We start from the raw sequence: 13,382 nt of genomic DNA, 5'->3' as shown, positions 1-13,382 counted from the left end.
TGGTCGTTTTGTGTCTCTTTGTGGTCGTTTTGTGTCTCTTTGTGGTTATTTTTTACCGCCCGGCAAAAACTGCGTTTTGCCGGAAGGTATTGTTTTCACCTGCATGGTCTTGCTTGCTTGCGTGTTTGTCTGTAACACTTTGGTTTCCACACGATAACTCCATAAAATATGGATGTAGCCTCACCATATTTGGTACACAGGTGTACCATAATAAGACACAGGTCAAGTTCGAATTTGGTGACCGTGACCTCATGCTCAAGGTCACAGGGGTCATCTTTGTCGCCTGGTGGTCCAAGTTTGGTAAAACTTCTTGTTTCTCTTTGTGGTCATTTTGAGTCTCTGTGGTCGTTTTGTGTCTCTTTGTTTTTCATTTTGTGTCTCTTTGTGGTCGTTTTGTGGTCGTTTTGTGTCTCTTTGTGGTCGTTTTTTGTCTCTTTGTGGTCGTTCTGCATCTCTTTGTGGTCGTTCTGCGTCTCTTTGTGGTCGTTCTGCGTCTCTTTGTGGTCGTTTTGCGTCTCTTTATGGTCGTTTTGCGTCTCTTTGTTTTTCGTTTTTTGTCTCTTTGTGGTCGTTTTGTGTCTCTTTGTGGTCGTTTTGTGTCTCTTTGTGGTTGTTTTGTGTCTCTGTGGTCGTTTTGCGTCTCTTTGTTTTTCGTTTTTTGTCTCTTTGTGGTCGTTTTGTGTCTCTTTGTGGTCGTTTTGTGTCTCTTTGTGGTCGTTTTGTGTCTCTTTGTGGTTGTTTTGTGTCTCTTTGTGGTCGTTTTGTGTCTCTTTGTGGTCGTTTTGTGTCTCTTTGTGGTTGTTTTGTGTCTCTTTGTGGTCATTTTGAGTCTCTTTGTGGTCGTTTTGTGTCTCTTTGTGGTTGTTTTGTGTCTCTTTGTGGTTATTTTTTACCGCCCGGCAAAAACTGCGTTTTGCCGGAAGGTATTGTTTTCACCTGCATGGTCTTGCTTGCTTGCGTGTTTGTCTGTAACACTTTGGTTTCCACACGATAACTCCATAAAATATGGATGTAGCCTCACCATATTTGGTACACAGGTGTACCATAATAAGACACAGGTCAAGTTCGAATTTGGTGACCGTGACCTCATGCTCAAGGTCACAGGGGTCATCTTTGTCGCCTGGTGGTCCAAGTTTGGTAAAACTTCTTGTTTCTCTTTGTGGTCATTTTGAGTCTCTGTGGTCGTTTTGTGTCTCTTTGTTTTTCATTTTGTGTCTCTTTGTGGTCGTTTTGTGGTCGTTTTGTGTCTCTTTGTGGTCGTTTTTTTGTCTCTTTGTGGTCGTTCTGCATCTCTTTGTGGTCGTTCTGCGTCTCTTTGTGGTCGTTCTGCGTCTCTTTGTGGTCGTTTTGCGTCTCTTTATGGTCGTTTTGCGTCTCTTTGTTTTTCGTTTTTTGTCTCTTTGTGGTCGTTTTGTGTCTCTTTGTGGTCGTTTTGTGTCTCTTTGTGGTTGTTTTGTGTCTCTGTGGTCGTTTTGCGTCTCTTTGTTTTTCGTTTTTTGTCTCTTTGTGGTCGTTTTGTGTCTGTTTGTGGTTGTTTTGTGTCTCTTTGTGGTTGTTTTGTGTCTCTGTGGTCGTTTTGTGTCTCTTTGCGGTCGTTTTGTGTCTCTTTGCGGTCGTTTTGTGTCTCTTTGCGGTCGTTTTGAGTCTCTTTGCGGTCGTTTTGTGTCTCTTTGCGGTCGTTTTGTGTCTCTTTGCGGTCGTTTTGTGTCTCTTTGCGGTCGTTTTGTGTCTCTTTGCGGTCGTTTTGTGTCTCTTTGTGGTCGTTTTGTGTCTCTTTGTGGTTGTTTTGTGTCTCTTTGTGGTCATTTTGAGTCTCTTTGTGGTCGTTTTGTGTCTCTTTGTGGTCGTTTTGTGTCTCTTTGTGGTTATTTTTTACCGCCCGGCAAAAACTGCGTTTTGCCGGAAGGTATTGTTTTCACCTGCATGGTCTTGCTTGCTTGCGTGTTTGTCTGTAACACTTTGGTTTCCACACGATAACTCCATAAAATATGGATGTAGCCTCACCATATTTGGTACACAGGTGTACCATAATAAGACACAGGTCAAGTTCGAATTTGGTGACCGTGACCTCATGCTCAAGGTCACAGGGGTCATCTTTGTCGCCTGGTGGTCCAAGTTTGGTAAAACTTCTTGTTTCTCTTTGTGGTCATTTTGAGTCTCTGTGGTCGTTTTGTGTCTCTTTGTTTTTCATTTTGTGTCTCTTTGTGGTCGTTTTGTGGTCGTTTTGTGTCTCTTTGTGGTCGTTTTTTGTCTCTTTGTGGTCGTTCTGCATCTCTTTGTGGTCGTTCTGCGTCTCTTTGTGGTCGTTCTGCGTCTCTTTGTGGTCGTTTTGCGTCTCTTTATGGTCGTTTTGCGTCTCTTTGTTTTTCGTTTTTTGTCTCTTTGTGGTCGTTTTGTGTCTCTTTGTGGTCGTTTTGTGTCTCTTTGTGGTTGTTTTGTGTCTCTGTGGTCGTTTTGCGTCTCTTTGTTTTTCGTTTTTTGTCTCTTTGTGGTCGTTTTGTGTCTCTTTGTGGTCGTTTTGTGTCTCTTTGTGGTCGTTTTGTGTCTCTTTGTGGTTGTTTTGTGTCTCTTTGTGGTCGTTTTGTGTCTCTTTGTGGTCGTTTTGTGTCTCTTTGTGGTTGTTTTGTGTCTCTTTGTGGTTGTTTTGAGTCTCTTTGTGGTCGTTTTGTGTCTCTTTGTGGTTGTTTTGTGTCTCTTTGTGGTTATTTTTTACCGCCCGGCAAAAACTGCGTTTTGCCGGAAGGTATTGTTTTCACCTGCATGGTCTTGCTTGCTTGCGTGTTTGTCTGTAACACTTTGGTTTCCACACGATAACTCCATAAAATATGGATGTAGCCTCACCATATTTGGTACACAGGTGTACCATAATAAGACACAGGTCAAGTTCGAATTTGGTGACCGTGACCTCATGCTCAAGGTCACAGGGGTCATCTTTGTCGCCTGGTGGTCCAAGTTTGGTAAAACTTCTTGTTTCTCTTTGTGGTCATTTTGAGTCTCTGTGGTCGTTTTGTGTCTCTTTGTTTTTCATTTTGTGTCTCTTTGTGGTCGTTTTGTGGTCGTTTTGTGTCTCTTTGTGGTCGTTTTTTGTCTCTTTGTGGTCGTTCTGCATCTCTTTGTGGTCGTTCTGCGTCTCTTTGTGGTCGTTCTGCGTCTCTTTGTGGTCGTTTTGCGTCTCTTTATGGTCGTTTTGCGTCTCTTTGTTTTTCGTTTTTTGTCTCTTTGTGGTCGTTTTGTGTCTCTTTGTGGTCGTTTTGTGTCTCTTTGTGGTTGTTTTGTGTCTCTGTGGTCGTTTTGCGTCTCTTTGTTTTTCGTTTTTTGTCTCTTTGTGGTCGTTTTGTGTCTCTTTGTGGTCGTTTTGAGTCTCTTTGTGGTCGTTTTGTGTCTCTTTGTGGTCGTTTTGTGTCTCTTTGTGGTTGTTTTGTGTCTCTTTGTGGTCATTTTGAGTCTCTTTGTGGTCGTTTTGTGTCTCTTTGTGGTCGTTTTGTGTCTCTTTGTGGTTATTTTTTACCGCCCGGCAAAAACTGCGTTTTGCCGGAAGGTATTGTTTTCACCTGCATGGTCTTGCTTGCTTGCGTGTTTGTCTGTAACACTTTGGTTTCCACACGATAACTCCATAAAATATGGATGTAGCCTCACCATATTTGGTACACAGGTGTACCATAATAAGACACAGGTCAAGTTCGAATTTGGTGACCGTGACCTCATGTTCAAGGTCACAGGGGTCATCTTTGTCGCCGGGTGGTCCAAGTTTGGTAAAACTTCTTGTTTCTCTTTGTGGTCATTTTGAGTCTCTGTGGTCGTTTTGTGTCTCTTTGTTTTTCATTTTGAGTCTCTGTGGTCGTTTTGTGTCTCTGTGGTCGTTTTGTGTCTCTTTGTTTTTCATTTTGAGTCTCTGTGGTCGTTTTTTGTCTCTTTGTGGTCGTTTTGTGTCTCTTTGTGTCTCTTTGTGGTCGTTTTGTGTCTCTTTGTGGTCGTTTTGTGTCTCTTTGTGGTTGTTTTGCGTCTCTTTGTGGTCGTTTTGTGTCTCTTTGTGGTCGTTTTGCGTCTCTTTGTGGTCGTTTTGTGTCTCTTTGTTTTTCGTTTTTAGTCTCTTTGTGGTCGTTTTGTGTCTCTTTGTTTTTCGTTTTGTGTCTCTTTGTGGTCGTTTGCAGTTTTTTATGTGTTTTTTGTGGTTTCTGAGGACTGACCTTGGTTGCACAGCGACCCGTAGAACCCGGACAGACATTCACAGTGTCCGGTGACGTGGTGACATGGACCGTCGCTGTGGATGCACTGAGGACACGACTGGCTGCAGCGCTGGCCGAAGAACCCTGGAGAACAAGCTGCAGGAGACGGAGGCGTTACTGAGGGATGTTCAGTAATGGATTCATCCACACCGATCGGTCCATTAGCGGGTTTCCTCCTCTTGGCTCCGCTAGCTCCTCTCTCCTCCTCATGCGTCTTCCTAAAGCTTTTAATTTGCTTTAATTGATGTTGGTCTAAGTGGGGAGACAACCTGCTCTGCTGTTCTGCTGCTCCCTCACGCTACAGGATTTTACTAATTAAGATAATTGCCTAAACTGTGATCCGAGAGGCCTTGAATGCATCGGAGGAGGAAACAGTGGAACTTCAACAGGAAGCTGCTCAGACACAGACTCTCATTTTATCTCACAATCAGCATCAACAAGTCGTTACAACAGACAGAAGCAGACGTTAACACCTCAGTTAGAATATAATTACAGAGGAGGTAAGAAATAATAAGTTCACTTTCAGGATGCTTCAGAAGTTCTGTGTCTGATTGTGATTATTTTATGTCTCTTTGTAGCTGTTTTGTGTCTCTTTGTGGTTGTTTTGTGTTTCTTTGTGGTTGTTTTGTGCCTCTTTGTGGTTTTGTGTCTCTTTGTGGCCGTTTTGTGTGCCGTTGACGTTGTTTTGTGTGTCTTTGTGGTCGTTTTGCCTGTCTCTGTAGTTATTTCGTTAATAATTCTGCATATGGCCGATGAGTAGCTCTAGAGCTGTCAGAAAGTAGAAAACCCAACATTTCTTTTTTCCAGGTAGAAGGTGTCATTTAGGTGTTTTTTTCCCAGTGATAACCCTACTGTCACACCTGCTGCTGATGATTCTGAGGTTTGGAGCTGTGATATTGCTGTAAATGTGTTTTCTGGGTTACCTCTCCTGCAGTTGGTGCCTCGGTATCCAGGTGTGCAGACACAGCTGCCGTCCTCAGGTGAGCAGGATCCTCCGTTCTCACAGGTGCAGCTGTAGGAACAGTTCGGTCCCCAGCGGCCCTCTGGACAAACGCTGTCGCAGTGGACGCCTGAACACACAAATATATGATTAATAATCAGTGTAGAGAGAAGACGTGGGCTTTAACAGAGGTAAAACTGCTGCTTCAGGTGAGAGGACGAAGACAAAAGGCAGGAAAAAGTAAAATCAGCAAAAAGCCGATCTAAAGAGGACACTCTGAAATCACTTGCCTGTTAAAGGAGGAAAATGGTGATATTTTATTTATCTTAATCTCTCCTTCTAACAACTAATTATAATAATATTAATTACCAATTATGGAGATTAACTTAGAGCTAAAGTTGTGATGATGATAAAATAATAAAAGTTCAACAGATTCATGGATTCCTTGGATCCTGGATCACCATGACAAAGACTTCTGGAACGTTTAATGACCTCCAACCAGAGCTCTTGTGTTTAGGATGAGTTGGAATGGACGTTGTTCATGTGTTGTGTCTTTTTGTGTTCAAACTGTGTCACCTTCCAGCCCTTTTTTGTTACTTTACAGGCGTTTTATCTCTCTTTGTGGTTATTTGATCTCTCTTTGTGGTTGCTTTGTGTCTCTTTGTCGTTTTTTTGTGTGTTTAGAGTTGTTTTGTGTCTTTTTGTGTTTCTTTTGTGTCTCTTTGTAGTTGGTTTGTGTCTTTTTGTAGTTGTTTTGTGTGTTTTTGTATTTGTTTTGTGTGTTTTTGTGGTTGTTTTGTGTCTATGTGGTTGTTTTGCATCTCTCTGAAATTGTTTTATGTCTTTTTGTGTTTGTTTTGTGTCTCTTTGTGGTTATTCTGTCTCTTTGTAGTTGTTTTGTGTGTTTTTTGTATTTTTTGTGTGTTTTTGTGTTTGTTTTTGTGTCTCTGTGGTTGTTTTGCATCTCTCTGAAATTGTTTTATGTCTTTTTGTAGTTTTATGTCTTTTTGTGTTTGTTTTGTGTCTCTTTGTGGTTATTCTGTCTCTTTGTAGTTGTTTTGTGTGTTTTTTGTATTTTTTGTGTGTTTTTGTGTTTGTTTTGTGTCTCTGTGGTTGTTTTGCATCTCTCTGAAATTGTTTTATGTCTTATTGTCGTTGTTTTGTGTCTTTTTGTTTTACTTAACGTTCTTCTGTCATTTCAGACATAAATCAGTAAATAAATTACAGACTGATATCGCTGCTGAACTTCCATCTGCAGCATCTTAAACTGTTATTCTTCTTCCTCTGCTGCAGTCAAAGCCGATCAGTTGAAAGCGTCTCCATCAGAACAAACATTTTGTGCCCAAAAAAATCTAAATTTCTCAGATTCTGCTCGAGACTTTTCTGCCTTTAATCCGCCGCCGAAGTGTCTCCGTCTTTCATCAGCCTTGCATGTGTGTGTCGGTGTGTGTTGGTCGGTCTGCAGATGGGATCAGAACCCTGCTGCTCACCGGGGACAGTCAGCAGAACCCAGGAGGCCACATCCACGGTTCCACCACCGCTCTAAATATAGAGCAGCTCGTTAGGAAGTTCCTCTAACAACCGAAGAGAAAGGATCATCCATTATCACTCAATTAATAAAACACCTCAGAGCCATAGAGGGCTGAAACCAGACACTGGGAAGATGAAACAAAGGCTCAGAGGATGAGGACGGAGAAGAAAGAACCAGAGATGGAGAATAAATAAAGAACCAGAGATGGAGAAGAACTAAAGAACCAGAAGATGGAGGATGGAGAAGAAATAAGGAACTAGAGCAATGGTTCTCAACCCTGTTCCTCAGGACCCCATGTCCTGCATGTTTTAGATGCTTCCCTGCTCCAACACACCTGATTCAAATGATCAGCTCGTCATCAAGCCTCTGCAGAAGCCTGAGAAGGTCCTGAGAAACAGGGTTGAGAACCACTGAACTAGAGCATGGAGAAGGATGAAGAACCAGAGGAACTGCCCAACAACAGAACTAGAAGTATCAGAGAAGGACTCATCAGTGAGGAACCCCATCACTCTTCTTGATCACTTCAAGTATTTCCAGGAGGTTGGTGGGAACGCCTCCATGTGGTGAAGACAGCTTCATGAAGAGCATCCATGGTTTTGAACTGCCATTTTTTTTGTAACCTTCTCCAAACATTTTCAACAGGATTTACATCAGAGGAACTCGCAGGATGGTCCAAAAATGCGACCTTATTCTCCTGGAAGAAGTCCTTCATCAGCGTTGTCCTGTTGTCATCACCATCCAGACCAAGCCCTCAGTCCAGAAGGATCTCTGCTGCAACATCTCCACAGCAACAACCTGCAGCTCCATTGGTCCATTGATGGACCCCAGATCATGATGGAGCCTCATAGAAAACATCTCCAGTAGGATCTCCTTGTCATGCCAATAATGTTGGAAACCATCAGTCCAGGTTAAGTTTTTTCTCCTCAGAGAATAAAACTTTCTTCCACCTTTCAATGTCCCATCTTTGGTCTCCTTGGAAAGTCCAAACGGGTGAGTTAGTGGTGTGGGAGAAGATTGGACTCTTCCTGATTACTGGAAAGATGAGGTTCCTGCACCTCAACCCAACATCTGAGGAGACTTGGCAGCACTAGATGTGCCAGAAATCCAAAAAGTCGATGGTTTCCTAGATCTTGAAGGCTCCACCAACACATCACATGACATAGAAACAAAAGCTTGGGGAGGATTATACTCTATGTGGGTATCTCCAATCAAAACGGCACCAAAATGAGAGCATTGAAGGCGTCACTGGAATTCATCTAGCTCAATGGATCTGACTCCTGGTCACCATCAAAGACACTCTCAAAAAGAATCAATGGGACTTAGAGCAGAGTGTAAGGGATGGTACAAAACATCACCTCACCAACAAGTCGCTGTACGGCTCACATCTACGTTGGTCAACCATCATGAGACAACGTAGACCAACCCTGGATGGACATGTGGAGACACAACGAAGCAGCTGGTCGTTACTATGGAAACCTGATCCCATCTGAAGGGTTGGCAGGCCGAGAACATCATTAAGGTGGGTTCTAGAAGAAGACACTGGTCTGGAAGGAGCTGGATGAAGAACTTCATTCATGTCACTGATTCCGTCGGATGTTATTGACTGAAGAGATGTTTTTAGTTCTTTCAGTCTTTTTTCTGTTTTCTGGTTATTGGGCTGCAGTCAGCATCAGTACGGGTCTTCATCTGGGTCGAGGATCGGCCCGTTGGACCCTCAGGCTCAGTGCAGGTCTACCACTTGGCTTTTTAGTCCCACAACCCTCAGGATCTATTATGAAATTTAAATGAGCGTCTCACTGCGTCCAGCCTCGGTTTGTGAAGCTCAGTGATCCAGTCAAAGCTCAACGACAGAAAGTCTTTTTGCCTTAAGGAGGTCATGACTGTGTGAATACTGGCCAACTCTATATTTGGTGTCTCTTGTTCCTGTTTCTTCTTTTTCCATTTTAAAGCTCTACTTACAACCTGGTTATGATCTGCCAGCGCAGATTTACAAAATTTGTAAAAAACTGCGTTAAAACAGGGGATTTTTAATGCAGTTTTAAAAACGAATGGGAAGTTACCATGTTTCATTTTATTTTTGTGCTTTTTTGTGTCTCTTTGTGGTTGTTCTGTGTCTTTTTGTAGTTGGTTTGTTTCTTTAAGGTTGTTTTGCATCTCTTCATGATTGTTTTGTGTCTGTATTTGTTTTGTATGTCTCTGTGATTGTTTTCTGTCTCTTTGTGGTTGTTTTGTGTCTTTTTGTGATTATTTTGTGTCTCTTTGTGGTTATTTTGTGTCTCTCTGTGGTTGTTTTGTGAATTTTGTGATTATTTTGAGTCTCTGTGGTTGTTTTCTGTCTCTTTGTGGTTGTTTTGTGTCTCTCTGTGGTTGTTTTTTGTCTCTTTGTGGTTGTTTTCTGTCTATCTGTGGTTGTTTTGTGTCTTTTTGTGATTATTTTGTGTCTCTGTGGTTGTTTTGTGTCTCTTTGTGGTTGTTTTCTGTCTCTTTGTGGTTGTTTTGTGTCTCTCTGTAGTTGTTTTCTGTCTCTTTGTGGTTGTTTTGTGTCTCTTTGTGGTTGTTTTGTGTCTCTGTGGTTGTTTTGTGTCTCTTTGTGGTTGTTTTGTGTCTCTTTGTGGTTGTTTTCTGTCTCTTTGTGGTTGTTTTGTGTCTCTCTGTGATTGTTTTCTGTCTATCTGTGGTTGTTTTGTGTCTTTTTGTGATTATTTTGTGTCTCTGTGGTTGTTTTCTGTCTCTTTGTGGTTGTTTTGTGTCTCTCTGTGGTTGTTTTCTGTCTCTTTGTGGTTGTTTTGTGTCTCTGTGGTTGTTTTGTGTCTCTTTGTGGTTGTTTTCTGTCTCTTTGTGGTTGTTTTGTGTCTCGTTGTGGTTGTTTTCTGTCTCTTTGTGGTTGTTTTGTGTCTCTGTGGTTGTTTTCTGTCTCTTTGTGGTTGTTTTGTGTCTCTCTGTGGTAGTTTTCTGTCTCTCTGTGGTTGTTTTGTGTCTCTTTGTGGTTGTTTTCTGTCTCTCTGTGGTTGTTTTGTGTCTCTTTGTGGTTGTTTTCTGTCTCTTTGTGGTTGTTTTGTGTCTCTTTGTGGTTGTTTTCTGTCTCTTTGTGGTTGTTTTGTGTCTCTCTGTGGTTGTTTTCTGTCTCTTTGTGGTTGTTTTGTGTCTCTGTGGTTGTTTTCTGTCTCTTTGTGGTTGTTTTCTGTCTCTTTGTGGTTGTTTTCTGTCTCTCTGTGATTGTTTTCTGTCTCTTTGTGGTTGTTTTGTGTCTCTGTAGTTGTTCTGTGTCTTTTTGTGATTATTTTGTGTCTCTGTGGTTGTTTTCTGTCTCTTTGTGGTTGTTTTGTGTCTCTCTGTGGTTGTTTTCTGTCTCTTTGTGGTTGTTTTGTGTCTCTTTGTGGTTGTTTTGTGTCTCTTTGTGGTTGTTTTGTGTCTCGTTGTGGTTGTTTTCTGTCTCTTTGTGGTTGTTTTGTGTCTCTGTGGTTGTTTTCTGTCTCTTTGTGGTTGTTTTGTGTCTCTCTGTGGTAGTTTTCTGTCTCTCTGTGGTTGTTTTGTGTCTCTTTGTGGTTGTTTTCTGTCTCTTTGTGGTTGTTTTGTGTCTCTCTGTGGTTGTTTTCTGTCTCTTTGTGGTTGTTTTGTGTCTCTTTGTGGTTGTTTTGTGTCTCGTTGTGGTTGTTTTCTGTCTCTTTGTGGTTGTTTTGTGTCTCTGTGGTTGTTTTCTGTCTCTTTGTGGTTGTTTTGTGTTTCTCTGTGGTTGTTTTCTGTCTCTCTGTGGTTGTTTTGTGTCTCTTTGTGGTTGTTTTCTGTCTCTTTGTGGTTGTTTTGTGTCTCTCTGTGGTTGTTTTATGTCTCTTTGTGGTTGTTTTGTGTCTCTTTGTGGTTGTTTTGTGTCTCTGTGGTTGTTTTCTGTCTCTCTGTGGTTGTTTTGTGTCTCTTTGTGGTTGTTTTGTGTCTCGTTGTGGTTGTTTTCTGTCTCTTTGTGGTTGTTTTGTGTCTCGTTGTGGTTGTTTTCTGTCTCTTTGTGGTTGTTTTGTGTCTCTGTGGTTGTTTTGCATCTGTTTGTAGTTGTTTTGTCTTATTTTATTGTCATTTTGTGCCTCTTCCCATTGAACCAGAGATTTCAGACCCACTTGGCCAAACGTCAGGAAACTTGGTGGAAAATGAACAAAAGAAGATCCATTAAATCCTGGTCTAGGTCCAGATCACTTCCTCTAAAACTGTTTTTTTTTTGGCTCCTGCGTGTCTTGTTCTGCTCCTCGTTGAGGTAAATTTGGATGAAAATCAGTTTCACTTTGTGTAAAATCTTCAATTTATTGAGTTTTTCTCTGATCACAGGAGAAACTAAGCTGAAGATTTTAAATCTGAAACGTTTTTTTCCCTGCAGCTTCACAGAAACATCTGGATTATCTCAGAGGTTCTAATTCTCTCCACCTGACCTGGGTTTACCGTCGACCAACAACGACTCGTCTCACGTCTCTTCAAACCTCTGAAGTAAACTTTGATCTAAATATTCATCGATTGACTGGATTTTCTCCCAATGTCAGTTCATCCTCACTTCTCCCTCCGGCAGTGAATTAAAGCAGCTTTTCCATATTCATCGGCTTCGTATCGATCATCACCGCCTCACTGATTGATCATTAGCGGCTCAAATAAGCAGAGCTCCGACATGAACATGGCAGAGGTCGCTGAGACTTAAAAATCTGACATAAAAAATACACAAACACAAGATCCTGCACTATAAAAATAATTTTAAAAATTGAATAAATCTGTAAAAACAATATTAGAAAATATTATGTTCAAAAACTACAAAAAATTGTGTAAAAAACTATTTCTGCAAAACAAAATATTTATAGCTGATTTAAATATGATAATAGCACACTTTTAATCCTTAATATACATAAGATTTTTTAAAATAATGGAAGATATTCAAGAAAAAATATGGAATATTATAACGCTCAAAAACTGTGAAAGAAATTGTGTAAATTAAAACAAACTTCTGTAAAATAAAGATATTTCAAGCTCATTTAAATAAAATAATAGTTAAAAATGCATAAACATTTTTAATCCTTGATTTACAAAATAAAAATAACAATAATAATAATAATGTCAGATATCCAGAAAAAGTATGGAATATTATTATGTTCAAAAATTGTCATAAATAATGTGTAAATAACAGCAAATTTCTGTAAAATAACAATATTTTAAACTGATTTGGGAAAAATAACAGTTTTTAAAATATATTCTCAATTTTTGAATTATTAAACAACATAATTTTATTTCTTTAATAATGAAAAAAACCGTGTCGACTAAAATAAAACAAAATAAAACAACAGAAAATTAAAACTATTAAAATAATGATTCTATAGTTTAAAAAAAGGAAGATTTCTACTTTTTAAATTTTTCCTATTATTCAAACAAATAGATAAAGTAAATTAATAATTTTAAAAAAGGAATTGTCTAAACAACAGAACATTTCTATGTTTTTAAAGGTAATTCTATATTGAAAAACAGAAGAACTTTTTTTATTTAACTGTAAATTTATAATAAAAAACAACACTATTTGCTGAAAGGTGTATCCACTGTAAAAGAAAAAACTAAATAAAAAACAGGAGGTTTTCTGTTATTCAAAAGGACATTAAAGAAAATTTGTATGTCATAAAAATGGGCATTTTCTGTTATTTAATAGTAAATCTAGAATAAAAAAATGACACTTGCTGTTATTTCTAAAATACAAATTTAATGTTTTCTCCCATTTTTTGGTCAATAAACTGTAAAAAAAAAAAATTCAACATTTTCTGTTATTTGATTAGCACCAGCTAATGGCCTGATCCTTTTAAATTAAAAAATTAAAAATAAATGCAGAACTTAGTGATGAACGTGTTCATGATGCTGTTCAGACACTTTCAAATACACATCCAGATGTTCAAATATTTGGATATGAATGTACATATAGTATATATACGTATATTTATATGTGTGTGTGTGTGTATAAGCATCTCCAAACAGTAAACATTGTGTGAGTTTTCCACATATTTAAGCAGAGATCTAATAACCCCCAGAAATGAATTCCAGATGAAACGTCTGGATGCTCCCAGAAACAGGAAGTCAGGAAACATCTGTCGGCTTTTAGACAATTAGTAAAAGAATCGTTTAACGCTGAAGAACAGAAACTTCTCTAATGAGGTAAACTTTAAAATGTTTCCTCATTAAACCTCCGTCTGCTGCTCTGGTTCTCATATCTATGGTCTTCTCAAGCTTTTATTCTTCACAAATGCTCTTATTGTGACGTGTTTTATTTTGAAAGGTGCTCCTGATGACCCTGGTTAATGAGCTTTAGAGTTTCCTGTTTTCCGTCTCTTCTTACCGGTCCAACCAGCCAGACAGCGACAGAATCCGGTCACCGGGTCGCAGCCGTCAGAGTTCAGACAGTCGCAGCGTTCTCTGCAGTCCAGACCGAAAAATCCCTCCTGAAGGAACCAAAAGAGAACGTTAAACAAACCGTCCCTCCTGAAGGAACCAAAAGAGAACGTTAAACAAACCGTCCCTCCTGAAGGACCCAAAACAGAACGTTAAACAAACCGTCCCTCCTGAAGGAACCAAAACAGAACGTTAAACAAACCGTCCCTCCTGAGGAACCAAAACAGAACGTTAAACAAACCGTCCCTCCTGAGGAACCAAAACAGAACGTTAAAACAAACCGTCCCTC

At 39.9% G+C, this 13,382-nt stretch overlaps 1 protein-coding gene across 3 annotated transcripts in view; it reads right to left on the bottom strand.

The window, feature by feature from the left end:
- Positions 1–13,382, bottom strand: part of LOC110968495 (multiple epidermal growth factor-like domains protein 11) — a 178,899-nt gene that overhangs the window by 20,474 nt on the left and 145,043 nt on the right. For all 3 annotated transcript variants that reach the window (XM_051940529.1, XM_051940532.1, XM_051940536.1), the window contains exons 14-16: positions 13,041–13,143; positions 5,150–5,296; positions 4,188–4,322 (exon numbers count right to left, since the gene is read on the bottom strand). In XM_051940529.1, coding sequence (XP_051796489.1) covers positions 4,188–4,322; positions 5,150–5,296; positions 13,041–13,143 — 385 coding nt within the window. The remainder of the gene's footprint in view (positions 1–4,187; positions 4,323–5,149; positions 5,297–13,040; positions 13,144–13,382) is intronic.

This window comes from Acanthochromis polyacanthus, chromosome 2, assembly GCF_021347895.1.
Source record: "Acanthochromis polyacanthus isolate Apoly-LR-REF ecotype Palm Island chromosome 2, KAUST_Apoly_ChrSc, whole genome shotgun sequence".
NCBI lineage: Eukaryota > Metazoa > Chordata > Actinopteri > Pomacentridae > Acanthochromis > Acanthochromis polyacanthus.
This window is presented reverse-complemented; position numbering and strand designations above follow the sequence as displayed.